The sequence below is a fragment of the Podarcis muralis genome, chromosome 5 (assembly GCF_964188315.1).
Source record: "Podarcis muralis chromosome 5, rPodMur119.hap1.1, whole genome shotgun sequence".
NCBI classification, from domain to species: domain Eukaryota; kingdom Metazoa; phylum Chordata; class Lepidosauria; order Squamata; family Lacertidae; genus Podarcis; species Podarcis muralis.
Window position 1 is genome coordinate 53,284,493 of NC_135659.1, and position 13,392 is coordinate 53,297,884.

A 13,392-nucleotide genomic window follows, 5' to 3' on the forward strand; every position below is an offset into this window, starting at 1 on the left:
TCTAGGTTCACTTATTCCTTTAGTGGAGATACATCTTGAAAATAGTAAGAATTGCTCTGTTGGATCAGACTAATAATTCCATCTAGCAGAACATTATGTCTTCTTGGTTAGCTAGATGCCTCTGGGAAGCTTGGTCTGTGTATAGAGGTTCCATGTTTACCTATCATGGCTAATAGATGTTGATGGGCCTATTCTTTATAAATGTTGCCTGATGCTTCTTCAAAGTTATCTGAACTAGTGTCCATCAGCACAGCTTGCAATAATTGCACGAGTTAATTATGAATTGCATGGAGTGCTTCCTTTTGTGTGTCTTGAACTCACTACCAGCCAATTTCTTGGCAGCAGGAATGGAGCTGGGCTTCTCTGTTCTGATTATTTGTTGTGGCTGTAAAGACACCCAGGATTTCCTCTGTGCTGTCCAAGCAAACACTACACGGTAGTGGAGTTGTTGATGTAGAAAAAAATGAACTAACCAACTACAAAGCCATAGTCTTTAAACCGTTGACATGTTTGGTGCTATCCTCTATAGGTTTATTGGCCTTTTGAGAAATGAGGCGTAGTCCATTTTGCTTCTTCATGTGCCAGAAATTCTTTCAGTGACAGAATAACATACATAGCTTCCCTGTACATAGCTTCTCTGTTGCCTCCACCCTGAAACAGAAAAAAGTACAATCAAATTAAACTTCAGCTAGAACTAGAACTTGAAATCAGTTGTAACAAATTGTTAAAATTTGGCATGATCACCCAAAGTTGAGTCCTTTTTGGACTCACTGATTTCAGTAAGGGTGAGTTAAGGCAGAATATTGAATTAGAGAAACCAGTTTTCATGCTTGCAGGTAATACTTGTACTGTGTTACAAATATATGAACATAATAATGAGTATGTCATATGTTGATTACTTTTGATTAAGATCAAATCAGATTTTAAAAAAATCTCACATTCTCAATGCTTAGAATTAAGGTAGAAATCACATTACAAGAAGTACATATAGCTACACAACAACCCTTGGCAATATTTAAAACATTATTGACAATTCTTCTTCTTTGAAGTGTGTGTGGATTAGCAGAAGAACCACCCATAAATTACCTGGAAAAGATGCAAACCTCACTTGCTCCAACTATCCCCAGTATAATCTGCTTCATTAGCACATTTTTTTTTGGGGGGGGGGAATGTCACCAGGGGTCAAAACTCAACACTAAATGCTTCAAATGAGGACCAATAGCCAATGCATTTCTTAAATGAGAAAATTCACAGACAAGGCCTTTTAAAGGCAACAATGACCAAGTCTTCCAAATGGCAGCTGACATGCTTGAGCAAGTGGTGCTGAATCTTTACTGCTGGTAGCCTTTTGCCAATGTCAAAGATGTGCATGCATAATTGGAGGCAGGGCAAGATTTCCTGTTTTTGTCCTCCAGGAAGACTCAGATTGGCTTCAGTGCAACCAGGACCCATAGTTCTCATTGATGAGTGGTGCTAATGGTGGCACTGGCAAGAGACACTCTCTCTCTCTCTCTCTCTCTCTCTCTCTCTCTCTCTCACACACACACACACACACACACACACAGAGTCTGGTATATGTAAGTCTGGATCTTCCTCCCCGCCCAACAGAAAATTACAGATGGCAAGAATACTGGATAATAATAATAATAATAGTTAGAATCATAGAATTGTAGAGTTGGAAGGGCCTCGAAGCATCATTTAGCCCAACCCACTGCAAAGCAGGGATCCTTAATTTATATCATTTTATATTTTTTATTTAGTTTTATGATATTTTTATGACCAAGTTGAGTTGGATACAAACATTTGACCAGAAAGGGGCTTTTACCCAAACAGTTCCACAAAGGGTGGCCGCTTATACAGGGCCAAAAAGAGGGGGCGAGAGCCTAGATGGCCTAGAACTATAGATGCAAATTTAGAGATAGGTACTGTAATTTCGATAGAAATACAGTATATCACACCATCATGGGGGAGACTGACCAGGAGCCTGTGCTATCTCCTATCCAGCTGCTCCCCATGGATGGGCGTTTTCAAAGCCCCAGCTCTTCCTTCTTTGAACTAGACTTGGAACAGACAGACCTTCAGTTAAGGGTTTGACCACTGTAAGGTAGGGTACATGGCCAGCCTAGCTCCACGTCATGCATACTTTAAAAGGTTCTTTACATCTGCAGCATGCTGCCTACATAGCAGGCTACCTGCAAGGTTCTTCTGCTATATTCTGAGCAGCAGCAACAGCAGCCAACAGAACTAGGATCCAGTTTTTGTTAGGCTACAAGAATTCCAGAAGCAAAGAACTGTTAACAAATAAGGAATAATGCACTGATCCCACCAACCTTCACAACTCCATTAATTATGACTACCTGCTCACGGGTAAGACCACCTCCTCCTAGGGAACACATTAATTGTTGCTTTAAGGGGAAACCCCCCCCAACCCCTACCCTACTCTTCTTCAGACAGACTCCAGAGGTTTGACAACATCAAATCAGATACAACGATCGAATCACAGCAACAAAAACTGATAAAAACTAAACAGCAGCATTAAACAGGAGAAATAAATATTATTGTTGTTGTTTAGTCGTTTAGTTGTGTCCATCTCTTCGTGACCCCATGGACCAGAGCACGCCAGGCACTCCTGTCTTCCACTGCCTCCCGTAGTTTGGTCAGAAATAAATATGCAGCCCTACAATAACAACAGCAGATATGTAGGTGAAAATACGTAGGGCTTTAAAAGCCATATAAATTGTTCTGGCTGTGAAAATACTGATTAATATAAGCACATGAAAGTCAGCATTTAGTGAAGCAGTACATATTAAAATGTCCAATACTTTCTTTGAATTATCATTTGTTATGTTTCATAAATTTTGGTAACATAGCCAATTTTAGTAACCAGCTATCATATTCCATGCATATAAAATATGTAACTCTGTATTACACAATTAATTTATTCTGCTGAATTCTAATAACTACTGAGCTTTATATACAGGAACCCTATACTTTAAAAAAAAATTCCAAGAGACGTATCTAACTTGTGGAACTCACTGCAACAGTATGATACCAAGGCAAAGAAGTTAACAGGATTAAGGGAGGGCAAATATTAGCTAAGTGTATAAATAGTGAGCTTAATCCACGGCTTCATTATAGAAGTCATTTCCTTTATTTATTTATTTGCAAAGGATATAAACGCTCACGGCGTTATGGCTTGAGTCATAACAGCTGTCTGAAAGGCACTGACCACTGTCTGTGGCAGGAACCTGGACTAAAATGAGCTGCTTGTGGGATTCAGAGTGGCTACGGCTGCCTCAACGTGAGTGTGAGCGCACCCTAGCTAAAGGAGCCTACTGTCCTCATGGTCTCAGGCGAGAGGTAGGCACACCTAACTGAGTGTTTATTAATCTTTGCTTTTGTTCTTCGCATTGAGATCAGGTCTCTGGGCTGAGATATTAGAGGGTCCTTTAGAAAGTCTGTGAGCAAGCTCTCTGCCTGGTACCCTCTCCATTGAGAAATACGAAGTAGCATCAGGGATTAGCTGCAATATCTGAGCAAAAGGCCTCAGAGAGGCCCGGAATCATTCTGAAGGCTGCTTCCCACGTTAAGGTGTTTGGGTGTAACTGCTGAATGTTTTACATGCACACCTGAGCAAGTAGTATATGCACACGAGGGACAGGTGATTCAGCCACTTGTAATATGCAGATACATCTGCCAAGGAAAGTGGGGATTGACTATTGCTCCCGACTCTGTATGCACATGTAGTGGCAAGTGTTCCTGAGGTTTTCCTCTTCCCCACTGTTATCATGCATAGGGTTGCCATGTCACCTTTAAAACTCTGAAGCACCAAGACTGCAGGATGCAGCCACTGGGTCTCCCACACCATTCCTCACCTCACTGCCAAATGAACCAAAGCGTAACCTGGGATAGCTCAGTTGGTAGATCATGAGACTCTTAATCTCAGGTTCGTGGGTTCAAGCCCCACAGTGGCCAAATTATTCCTACATTATAGGTCGTTGGACTAGTCGGGAAATTTTTTTATAATAATAATAATAATAATAATAATAATAATAATAATAATAATAATAATTATTTACCTCCATGTTCCCTTCCAACTCTACAATTCTATAGTAAGTATGTGCAGCTCACATTTATTCCCCTTCCTCTTTCCTCCTCTTCACTTGTTGTGTTCACCTTTGAAATTTAGATTGCAAGCGCCTTGGGGCAGGGATCTCTCTCGTTTGCTTCTTTGAAGTGCCTTGCACACTGATGATGCTATGTAAGAGCTAGTGTAGCATCATAACTAAGAAGAGTGTGAACAATGAACTTGGATGTCCCTGGTTCTAATCTTGCCCCGGCCATAGGCAAGCTACTGCTTCTCCTAACCTCTCCCCTCACCTGCCATTTGGGGATAGCGTAATGGCAGAATACAACCCTTTGCATGCAAAAGCTTCCAGGTTTGATCCCTGGCATCTTCAGGTAGGCCTAAGAAAGACCCCTGTCTGAGAGCTACTACCAGTCTGTCTTTTTTGTTTTTTTAACAAATTTTTATTGGTTTTTAAACAAATACAAATACAATAACTATTAAACACTTATCCAGCAATACTGAGGTAGGTGGACCAATGGCCTGATTTGGGGCAAGGCAGCTTCCCATGTTTGAATGAAAATAATATATATCCCGCAACCACCCTGCAAGGTAGGTCATATATATATGCCACCAAACCTTGCATTCACTGCTTACTTCTGAATTGCTGATGACTGAGAGCCACACATGTACTTGAAATGCCCTTTATGCTAATAACCATTACATAAATAACTGATTATAATAAAATAATTTCTCCATGTGTGCCCTGGTCCTCTCCCCCATGCCGTGAGTCTGGAGTCCTGCTGGCTACAGCACATGGAACAGAAGGGTGGATGACATGAACAGCTGTGGAATGGGGCAGGGGGTGCAGTGGGCTGCTAGTCTAGCTCAGTACCTTTAAAAGATATAGTTTCCGGATAAGGATTGGCTGTAAATAACAACAGGAAAGGAATGAAGTCATATTCAAAACAAAACACCACATATTGAAGCAACGCAAAACATCCTTTCAACACTGATGTGCAACTTCCTCAAACCTGTTTGTTGTGACAGGGCGCATTATGAGAGGGTCTGGGAAAATCATGCACGTTTTCTGTTTTGAAACCTGGCAGAGTACATTATGCTCCTCGTGAGGGACAGGGAAATGCTCCAGCTTTTCCTCCCGTGGTGCATATGGGAGCTCGCTGGAGTAAATGTATTCCTGTCTAGACTACAAGGATATCAAATATTGCAGGCGGGATGATTCTATAAGCAGTTTAGGGTGATCATATTGAAGGAGTGGAATGGGATAAGAGATGAGATTGCCCCGGAGGTTATTTGATCTTACCTGCCATTTCCACCAAGCCTGGCTACTTCATCAACATCTTTCAAAGGCGACTTTGCTGCGTCTCGAACATTAACTGTACTTCTCAGCTCCTCTTCCAGAAGCCAGCCGGACAATAAGATGAAAGTCTTCTTTTTCTTTTCTTTTCTTCTTCCCATGAAAAAACAGGGGGGTAAAGTTTTGGGCTACAGCACCATATGCTACTGCAGCCTCCTAGGTACCAGCTATCCGGATGTAAAGTTAATAAAATAGAAGAGAGCCGTGTCAGTTACATTGCCTGCCTGCTGCTTTTATCCTATTCGGAAGAACTTAGCAAAGGCAGATGTGAATTATCTTTTTTCCCTCCTCTAAGTTTTTTTTTTAATTTGAAATATTAATGTAAATTTTTTCATGTGACAGATGCATTGAGCCTTGTACCGGTAAGTCCTGAGGCTAAGTATCTTACAGAGGGTTACTTGCTTTTAAAAACTCACTGGTCATCTTGACTAAGCAATCGGGCTGGGGTGAGGTGGGGACAAAAGGATGCATTGCTGCATCTATTTTGCTGCTTTCCCCCCATTTACAGTGAGTTTTAGTCACCAAAGAAACCCAAGAGCTCCTTCTTCCCTGAAGCGAGACCAATTTTATGTAACTGCATTTTGGGATGGGACAAGGGCAAGAGCTTGTTGGGGGGGGGGGGGGAGGAAGAGAAAGCACAGCATAAACATACTAATTTACAAAGAGAATGTGATGGGAGAAACACTCTACCTCCTAAAATGACCTTTATTTTTTTCCAGCAGAGGATTTAAGATAAAGAGTATTAGTTAATCAGATTCTGGGAAGCAGCTGTTGGATGATTTACAGAGAGGAGTAAATGAGACAACTTTCCATTTTGAAATCAATGCTGAAAACTAAGTTATATATTGCATGTTTCCTTGTGGCTTTGCAAATACATTGTACTTTTATTTTCTGAAAAGGACGCCAACTAATACCCTTAAATAGTCCATGAATACGGCCAGCAGCCCCTGGCTTCCTTTGTTAGTTTTTTTGCAGTTAGCTATGAGTAAGCTTTGCAATTAGCTTTACAGCTAAAGTGTGCATTTCCATACATTAGCAACAAGAAAAATGCAGTGGAAAATAGAAGCATGTCCACATGACTACTGGGAGTGTTTGCCTTTGATGCATTCATTTATGGCAGAGCAGAGTATGGTACTGATCAATGTTGATCCTACGATAATCTGCACAGCAGGTGCAAATGGAACAGTTAGGATGTTCTCCTATGCTGTATTATTGAGCCATGGCAATCCACATGGCCAATAATGTTTCCATAATGCATACTAAAGAAGTTGATCCTGCTTAGTAGAGCTTAATTAAAAGTTTCTTCCCTGCAGCATCTTCCCATTTTCTTGCTTCCTCTTTGATGCAGCGGGGGGTATGTGATGCCTGTTAATTACCAGTATTCAGCTTCTGTTCCAGCTATATGAGTTCAAATCTGGGTGTAAGTATGAATATTGATTTCCTTGCATTATTTGAAATATTGCTATTTTGCTATGGAATTTAAAAGAAGTAAAATAGTGGAAGGAAACCAGTACTTAAATCCCTCCAAGCAGGTAAAAAGGTAAAAAACTATGTTGCACCGAACAGGAAGAGATAGCAAATGAGCAGAAGCTGCAAATAGGAAGCTTTTAATTAAAAGCTACAGTATCCCTCAATTGCATCAAAAGAACTTTGCATGTGCACACAGACAAGCTAGCACAGAAACTGTGTTTTATTCCCCCCCGCCCCCAGTGGTGGACCTTGACACCTCAAATTTCAGTGCTGCCCTGTGTGATGCCAAAATCTGGCACCACCTCCTACCTCCTACCTTCCATTGGATGTCTAGTTGTGGCGCCTGCCGCAGCACCCCAGAAGTTGCGCACCCAGTGCGACCAGTTGCGCTCCCCTAGATTCACCTTTGCTCACCCCAAAAGAGCAGCAACAACTGGCCTGAGAAATATAGATTAAAAACAGTGTGTGTGTGTGTGTGTGTGTGTGTGTGTGTGGGAACTAGAATGCAAAGGCTGGGCCTCAGCTTCTTGATTCTTCATAAAATATGAGTGTGCAACGGATGGCAACTCCAGAGAAAAGGGCTCATGCAGTGCAATCTATGACTGTGGTCTCCGTATCACTCCCATTCATTCCAATTGGACTTGTTCTCAAAGAGAACAACAACTGCCAGACTTTTAGAAGACATCTGAAGGCATCCCTGTTTAGGGAAGCTTTTAATGTTTGATGCATTACTGTATTTTCATATTTTGTTGGAAGCTGCCCAGAGTGGCTGGGGAAGCCCAGCCAGGTGGGTGGGGTATAAATAAATTATTATTATTATTATTATTATTATTATTATTATTATTATTATTATATTGTGCCCATAGTCTACAATGTGCAAAACATAAGCAGTTTTACAGTGAAGCAGTGCACCAGGGAGGCAACATTCCTTGTGAAGGATGAGCAAAAGGAAGACCACATCTACTGTGTCCTTGGACCCCAGAACCCCGCTAAATATTCCCTTTTAAGATGATAGCATTTGAAGGCCATTTTGCTCAGGTGTATAGAAAAGGTGATCTGATGACCATACATGGGGAAAATGAGTGGGGAGATGTTTGTAAGTGTCATTTCACATAATGGACACAGCTGCAATTACTCAGGTTGGAAACAGTTTCATATCGGCAGTTTCATTGGCACATGAGTCTGGTTGTCTGGCGGTTCTAGAACTTCACCTGCCATTCGCCATTCTCAGACAATGGTGTATTGGATTACTATCTTGAGAGAGTGCAGCAATAGTGGCGACGGCAAACTGTAACCAATACACACAGATAAGACTCATCAGTCATTTGTACATACACAGGCTGAACAAGCTCTGCTTTCCTCCATTAAGGGGAGAGCTGTGGCTAATTTGGTGTGCTGTGAAACATCATCATCATCATCATCATCATCATCATCATCATCATCATCAAAGTATTGCTTTCACATAGTAAGAGGGAGAAGGTAACAGAGCTCTGTGGCATCTGCAGATGGATGCAAAGTGACTGCTTTCAGTAACAATAGCTTTCCCCTTTGTGTTGCTGGTATTGCCAAGGCAGAGTAATGCAGCAGATTTTGGATTCCATCAAAGCAGCAATCAAGAACCTCTGTTCTATGGGCCAAACAATGTCCAGCAGCACCTCCTGCATTTTGCCCATGCTCTGATTTGGCCCAGGCTATGCCCACCTGATGCTCTGTGATGCCAGGTGTATGTATGACAGAATATGATGTGGTGCAAAATTAAAAGAAAAGAAAAATTGGAGTTTGCTACTTGAGTTCCGAATGTTTTGAATTGTGACAGAAAATGCAACAAATTAAGAAAGCACTGAATTTTCCAAGCTGGTAAGGAAGAATTTTGAGTCTGCTTAGAGAGACTATGTGCCATTCTTCCTTTGAAGCCATGGGTTGAAAAGGAAGAATCTGTGCAGCTGTGACTTTATTTATTTATTTATTTACTCAAGCTGTAGCTTTAAAGGAAAAATCAGGAGCGCTCCTGATACTTTCTTTGTAGTCACAGGTTTTAATTGGAACCGCCTGATGTCCTATGGCATCAGATGACTGGCAGATGGGCGACCCCACTACCTGTCAAAGTGGCTCGTGGAGGGATATTCAGTTCTGGATCCCCATCCTTGCATTAAAGAGAGCCATATACAAATATATGCACATGCATCTACATGCATGACCACACACCCAGTGCAAAAAAAGCCAGTCTCTTAGCCACTAGAACTGCACACAGACATCAAGTTTTTAAAAATTCTTATTTAGCTCCCAAATATGGTGGGTGGTGGGAACTATGGTCACACAGCTCTGAATAGTGTACATTCTTCATATCTGTTTCTATGTATTCCTGTAGAGGAGGGATTGGGCTCATTCAGGAGTGGTCAGTGAGACGGAGCAGGGCTACAGAGCTGCCCTCCTAACACCAGTGTTACTGCCATTTTCTGGAACAGTGTAGAGGTGTAACAAAGAGGCAGTGAGATTAGGGGCTTCTCAGGCGCCCCAGTAGAACCACTCCAGTGCTCCTTCTCAGTGTACCAGATATTTTTGACTAGACCAAAATAAAAATGGTGCTAGGCAAATACAATTCCTAGATCTTGACTACACCCCACCCCTCCTCCGGGGCTAGGGGCAGAGGGGAAATTTGATTTTGTTCCCATTTTAATGAGAAACTACCTAACTCCCACTTCTCAAGCCAATATATGAATTGAAACGCAGCAATTTTCACCTTTCTGAATTTTGCGATACAGTTCTCCAACGAAACAATACATATATTGGGGAGAAATGTGCACAAAATGCATGAATTCATGGAAATAACATCTTAAACGCATTCGATTACAGAAAATTGGTTGCAGAAATGTGTATATTAGACAAAAGTGCACATCAAAATGTGTTTATTGAAGGACATTTGCATTAAAATGCATACAATTTTGCATGAGGATCCCCCTGCCCCGCACAGAAATGTGAAGAACTGAATTTTAAAATGGGAAAAATGGGAAAGGTAGATAACCAAAATTGACAGATTTGTCCATTCCTATTTGGGATTGCAGCAGCTAGAGATAGCATGCTGAGCAGGGGGGCTTTGTCCTATGTCACTTGGGAATATCAGGAATTAACCTCCATGATCAAGGGTGTGCTGCATCACATTTTATACTTAAGACGGTTATCTCTGAAGTTCAGTCATATTTCTCAAGCACAATCATGACATAATTTGTGCTCTACAGGGAAAATCACAAGAGTAAATGTAAGGTGTTCAGGCTACAATCCTATATTCATTTATCTGGATGCAGGTCTGATTGAACTCCATGGGACTTTGTGTAAGTGCATTTACAATGGTGCTGTCTGTGCTGGGAAAATAGTCACAAAACGGTGCAGACATAGGAAGAAATGGTTTGGCTTCTCTCAAACAAGCACCACACAGAACTAAAAATCAGATTCCAAAGTCAGATTGTCAGAACTTTGGGTGTCTACAAGCCAACAGAGAATTTGAAAAGCTGAGCAAAACATTTTTAGTACAAAAACCAACCCCTTCCCAAATTTGTTTCAGCACTTTTGCTCCTCTTTTTTATCCCAGTTATAGAGGAGTGCCATACTTTTCGATAATTGTAGTAGTACAAATTCCTTTCTCAAAAGTGTCCATATGTCATTGTAATGCTATAAACCCTTTTCCAGATTATTTTTGGACCACTCAGATACTGGCATCTCTGGGGTGCCATGAGTTTAAATCCAAGTTTGTGTGATTTTGCCCTTGATGTGTTGGTCCTGCTATTAAATTGCTTTGTTGTTGTAGTAGTAGAAAAAATGCATTGTGTGCCCAGTCCAGTGCTCACAATGGCCTTTACTAGTGGCAACTGATTTTCTTCTTCTTGAGGCTTTGATGATTGCTCTGAGCCCATGGGGACTAACCCTCCCATGAGTTTCTGCTCCCAGACATATGGGAAATGGGCTTCATTACCAGAAGAAGCTGAACATCTGCATATTGTCCTCTTAGCATTTTGTCACATGGAAGCATGCAAAATTTGCAGCTTCGGCTTGTTTTGAAGAAGCCAGAGCAATGCATTTCCCATATGTTTGGGAGCAGAAACCATGACGGGGGGGGGGGCAGCTGCAGCAAGCGGGTTAAGACTGAACTCATCCAAAGTGGCCGCTGAGGGTTCTGTTGCTTGCCCGACTCTGCTCTACCCCAAACAAGGAAAGGGGAAAAGCAGGTCCTAAAAAGATGCTAATAAATTAAATATTAAGGTCCTCTTTTCCTGCCCCAAGGATCTTTGCTTTGAAACTCTTATAGGGATAACCTACAGTGCCTGGGAAAAGAGCAGAGGCGCTGGATTTCTGGAAACCATCCAAGACACTGCCCCTGTAAAACCCTATAACCTTCAGCGCTGTGCTGGGAGGTGTTGCAGAAATAACGAGTGCATGCAAAACACCTACTCGAATCCTCCCTTGAAGGGATAACAGCAGCAGTACTAAGTTAATAGCATTAAAAGTAATTAATTCTGTTTGTCTGAAGATGAGTTACCCTGGACTCAGTTTGATTTCATTCTTTGCGAGCAAGCGACACATAGACATAAAATCCTCTCGGTCTCTCTGTCTGTTCACTTGCAGATCATCATAGCGTGGGAAAGACGCAAGCTGCCGGTATCTAACCTCGGGATTTATGCCGCTAATCTGATTACCCCCATATGATGGACGTGTCCACTTGGAAGGAAATGGAGGTGGCACTGGTTAGTTTTGACAACACCGACGAGGTAGCGGAAGAGCCTTGTTTTTCAAATGACCTCAGGGCTGCTGGCCAATCGCACAAAGGGCATCCCAGCTGTACCAGCCTCCTGTCCAACTGGAGAATTCTCATCAACAGTGAGAACACAAACAATGAGACCATATTCTCCAAATTGTCTACTGAGTTCAGTGACCACCTGGGCTTGGAGAATGTGGGCATGGATGAGGGCGACCAGAGAGTCATCATAAACATTGCTGGGCTGAGGTTTGAGACGCAGCTCAAGACTCTTGATCAGTTTCCAGAAACCCTTCTTGGAGATCCTGAGAAGAGGATACACTACTTTGATTCCATGAGGAACGAGTACTTCTTCGACAGAAACAGGCCTAGCTTTGATGGGATACTCTACTACTATCAATCGGGAGGAAAAATCCGGCGCCCAGCCAACGTCCCTATAGATGTCTTTGCTGATGAGATCATTTTCTATGAGCTGGGCGAAGATGCCATGGACCAATTCAGAGAGGATGAAGGCTTCATCAAGGACCCTGTCACTCTTCTGCCAACCAATGACTTTCATAGGCAGTTTTGGCTGCTGTTTGAGTACCCTGAAAGCTCTAGTGCAGCCAGAGGGGTGGCTTTGGTCTCGGTCCTGGTTATTGTCATCTCTATTATCATTTTCTGTGTAGAGACCTTACCTGAGTTCAGAGATGAGAGGGAGATCAAGGACCTCAAGGCTGAAGCTAACAATCTAACCAAAGCCATTGCGGTCCCTAATACCTTCACAGACCCCTTCTTTGTGATAGAAACTGCCTGCATCGTCTGGTTCTCCTTTGAGTTGTTTGTCAGATTCATTGTTTGTCCCAGCAAGGCTGAGTTCTTCAAGAATATTATGAACATCATAGACATTGTGTCCATCATTCCTTACTTTGTGACCCTCACCACGGAGCTGATTCAACAGACTGAGCTAAACGGCCAACAGAACATGTCCCTGGCCATTCTCAGGATTATTCGCCTGGTGAGGGTCTTCCGTATCTTCAAGCTTTCCCGGCACTCCAAGGGGCTACAAATCTTAGGACAGACCCTCAAAGCCAGCATGAGGGAACTGGGCTTACTCATCTTCTTCCTTTTCATTGGGGTCATCCTGTTTTCTAGTGCCATCTACTTTGCAGAGGTGGACGAACCACAGTCACATTTCTCCAGCATACCTGATGGCTTCTGGTGGGCTGTGGTCACCATGACGACTGTTGGCTATGGAGACATGTGTCCCATCACCCTGGGGGGAAAGATAGTGGGGACTTTATGTGCTATTGCAGGGGTGCTCACCATTGCACTTCCTGTGCCAGTCATTGTCTCCAACTTTAACTATTTCTACCACAGGGAGACAGAGAATGAAGAGAGACAAGTATTACCTAGGGAGGTAGAAAGAATACTCACCGGTGTGGTTACAGGGAATGGGAGTATGGACTCCCTGAACAACACAAATGAAAATTGTTCTCAAGACAAGACAAAAAAATATTGAGCAGTCACAGAAGATAAAAGCCTTGAAGGGTCGAAGGGTCTCTGACTGACCGATTGATAAACCATGTCTACTGTGTAACTCAATCTCTTTTTTAAAAAACAGCAACAACAACTTGGTTTGGGTTTTTCAGTCTTTCATTTTTGCTATCTGACTTCTTGTGACTTTTCGAATAAACAGAGTATTTCTTATCTCTCTTCCTTGATCCTCTGTCTCTTTTTATAACCAAGTGC

At 42.2% G+C, this 13,392-nt stretch overlaps 1 protein-coding gene across 1 annotated transcript; it reads left to right on the forward strand.

Annotated features, from left to right (window-relative positions):
• Positions 1-11,462: 11,462 nt before the first annotated feature.
• Positions 11,463-13,176, forward strand: KCNA10 (potassium voltage-gated channel subfamily A member 10). Its single transcript, XM_028732025.2, has one exon. The coding sequence runs from the start codon at positions 11,609-11,611 to the stop codon at positions 13,160-13,162; it is 1,554 nt and encodes a 517-aa protein (XP_028587858.1). The 5' UTR covers positions 11,463-11,608; the 3' UTR covers positions 13,163-13,176.
• Positions 13,177-13,392: the final 216 nt, after the last annotated feature.

What these genes read in the sequence shown, in the direction of transcription:
- KCNA10 (XM_028732025.2), top strand. Translation starts at nt 11,609, where the DNA reads ATGATGGACGTGTCCACTTGGAAGGAAATGGAGGTGGCACTGGTTAGT.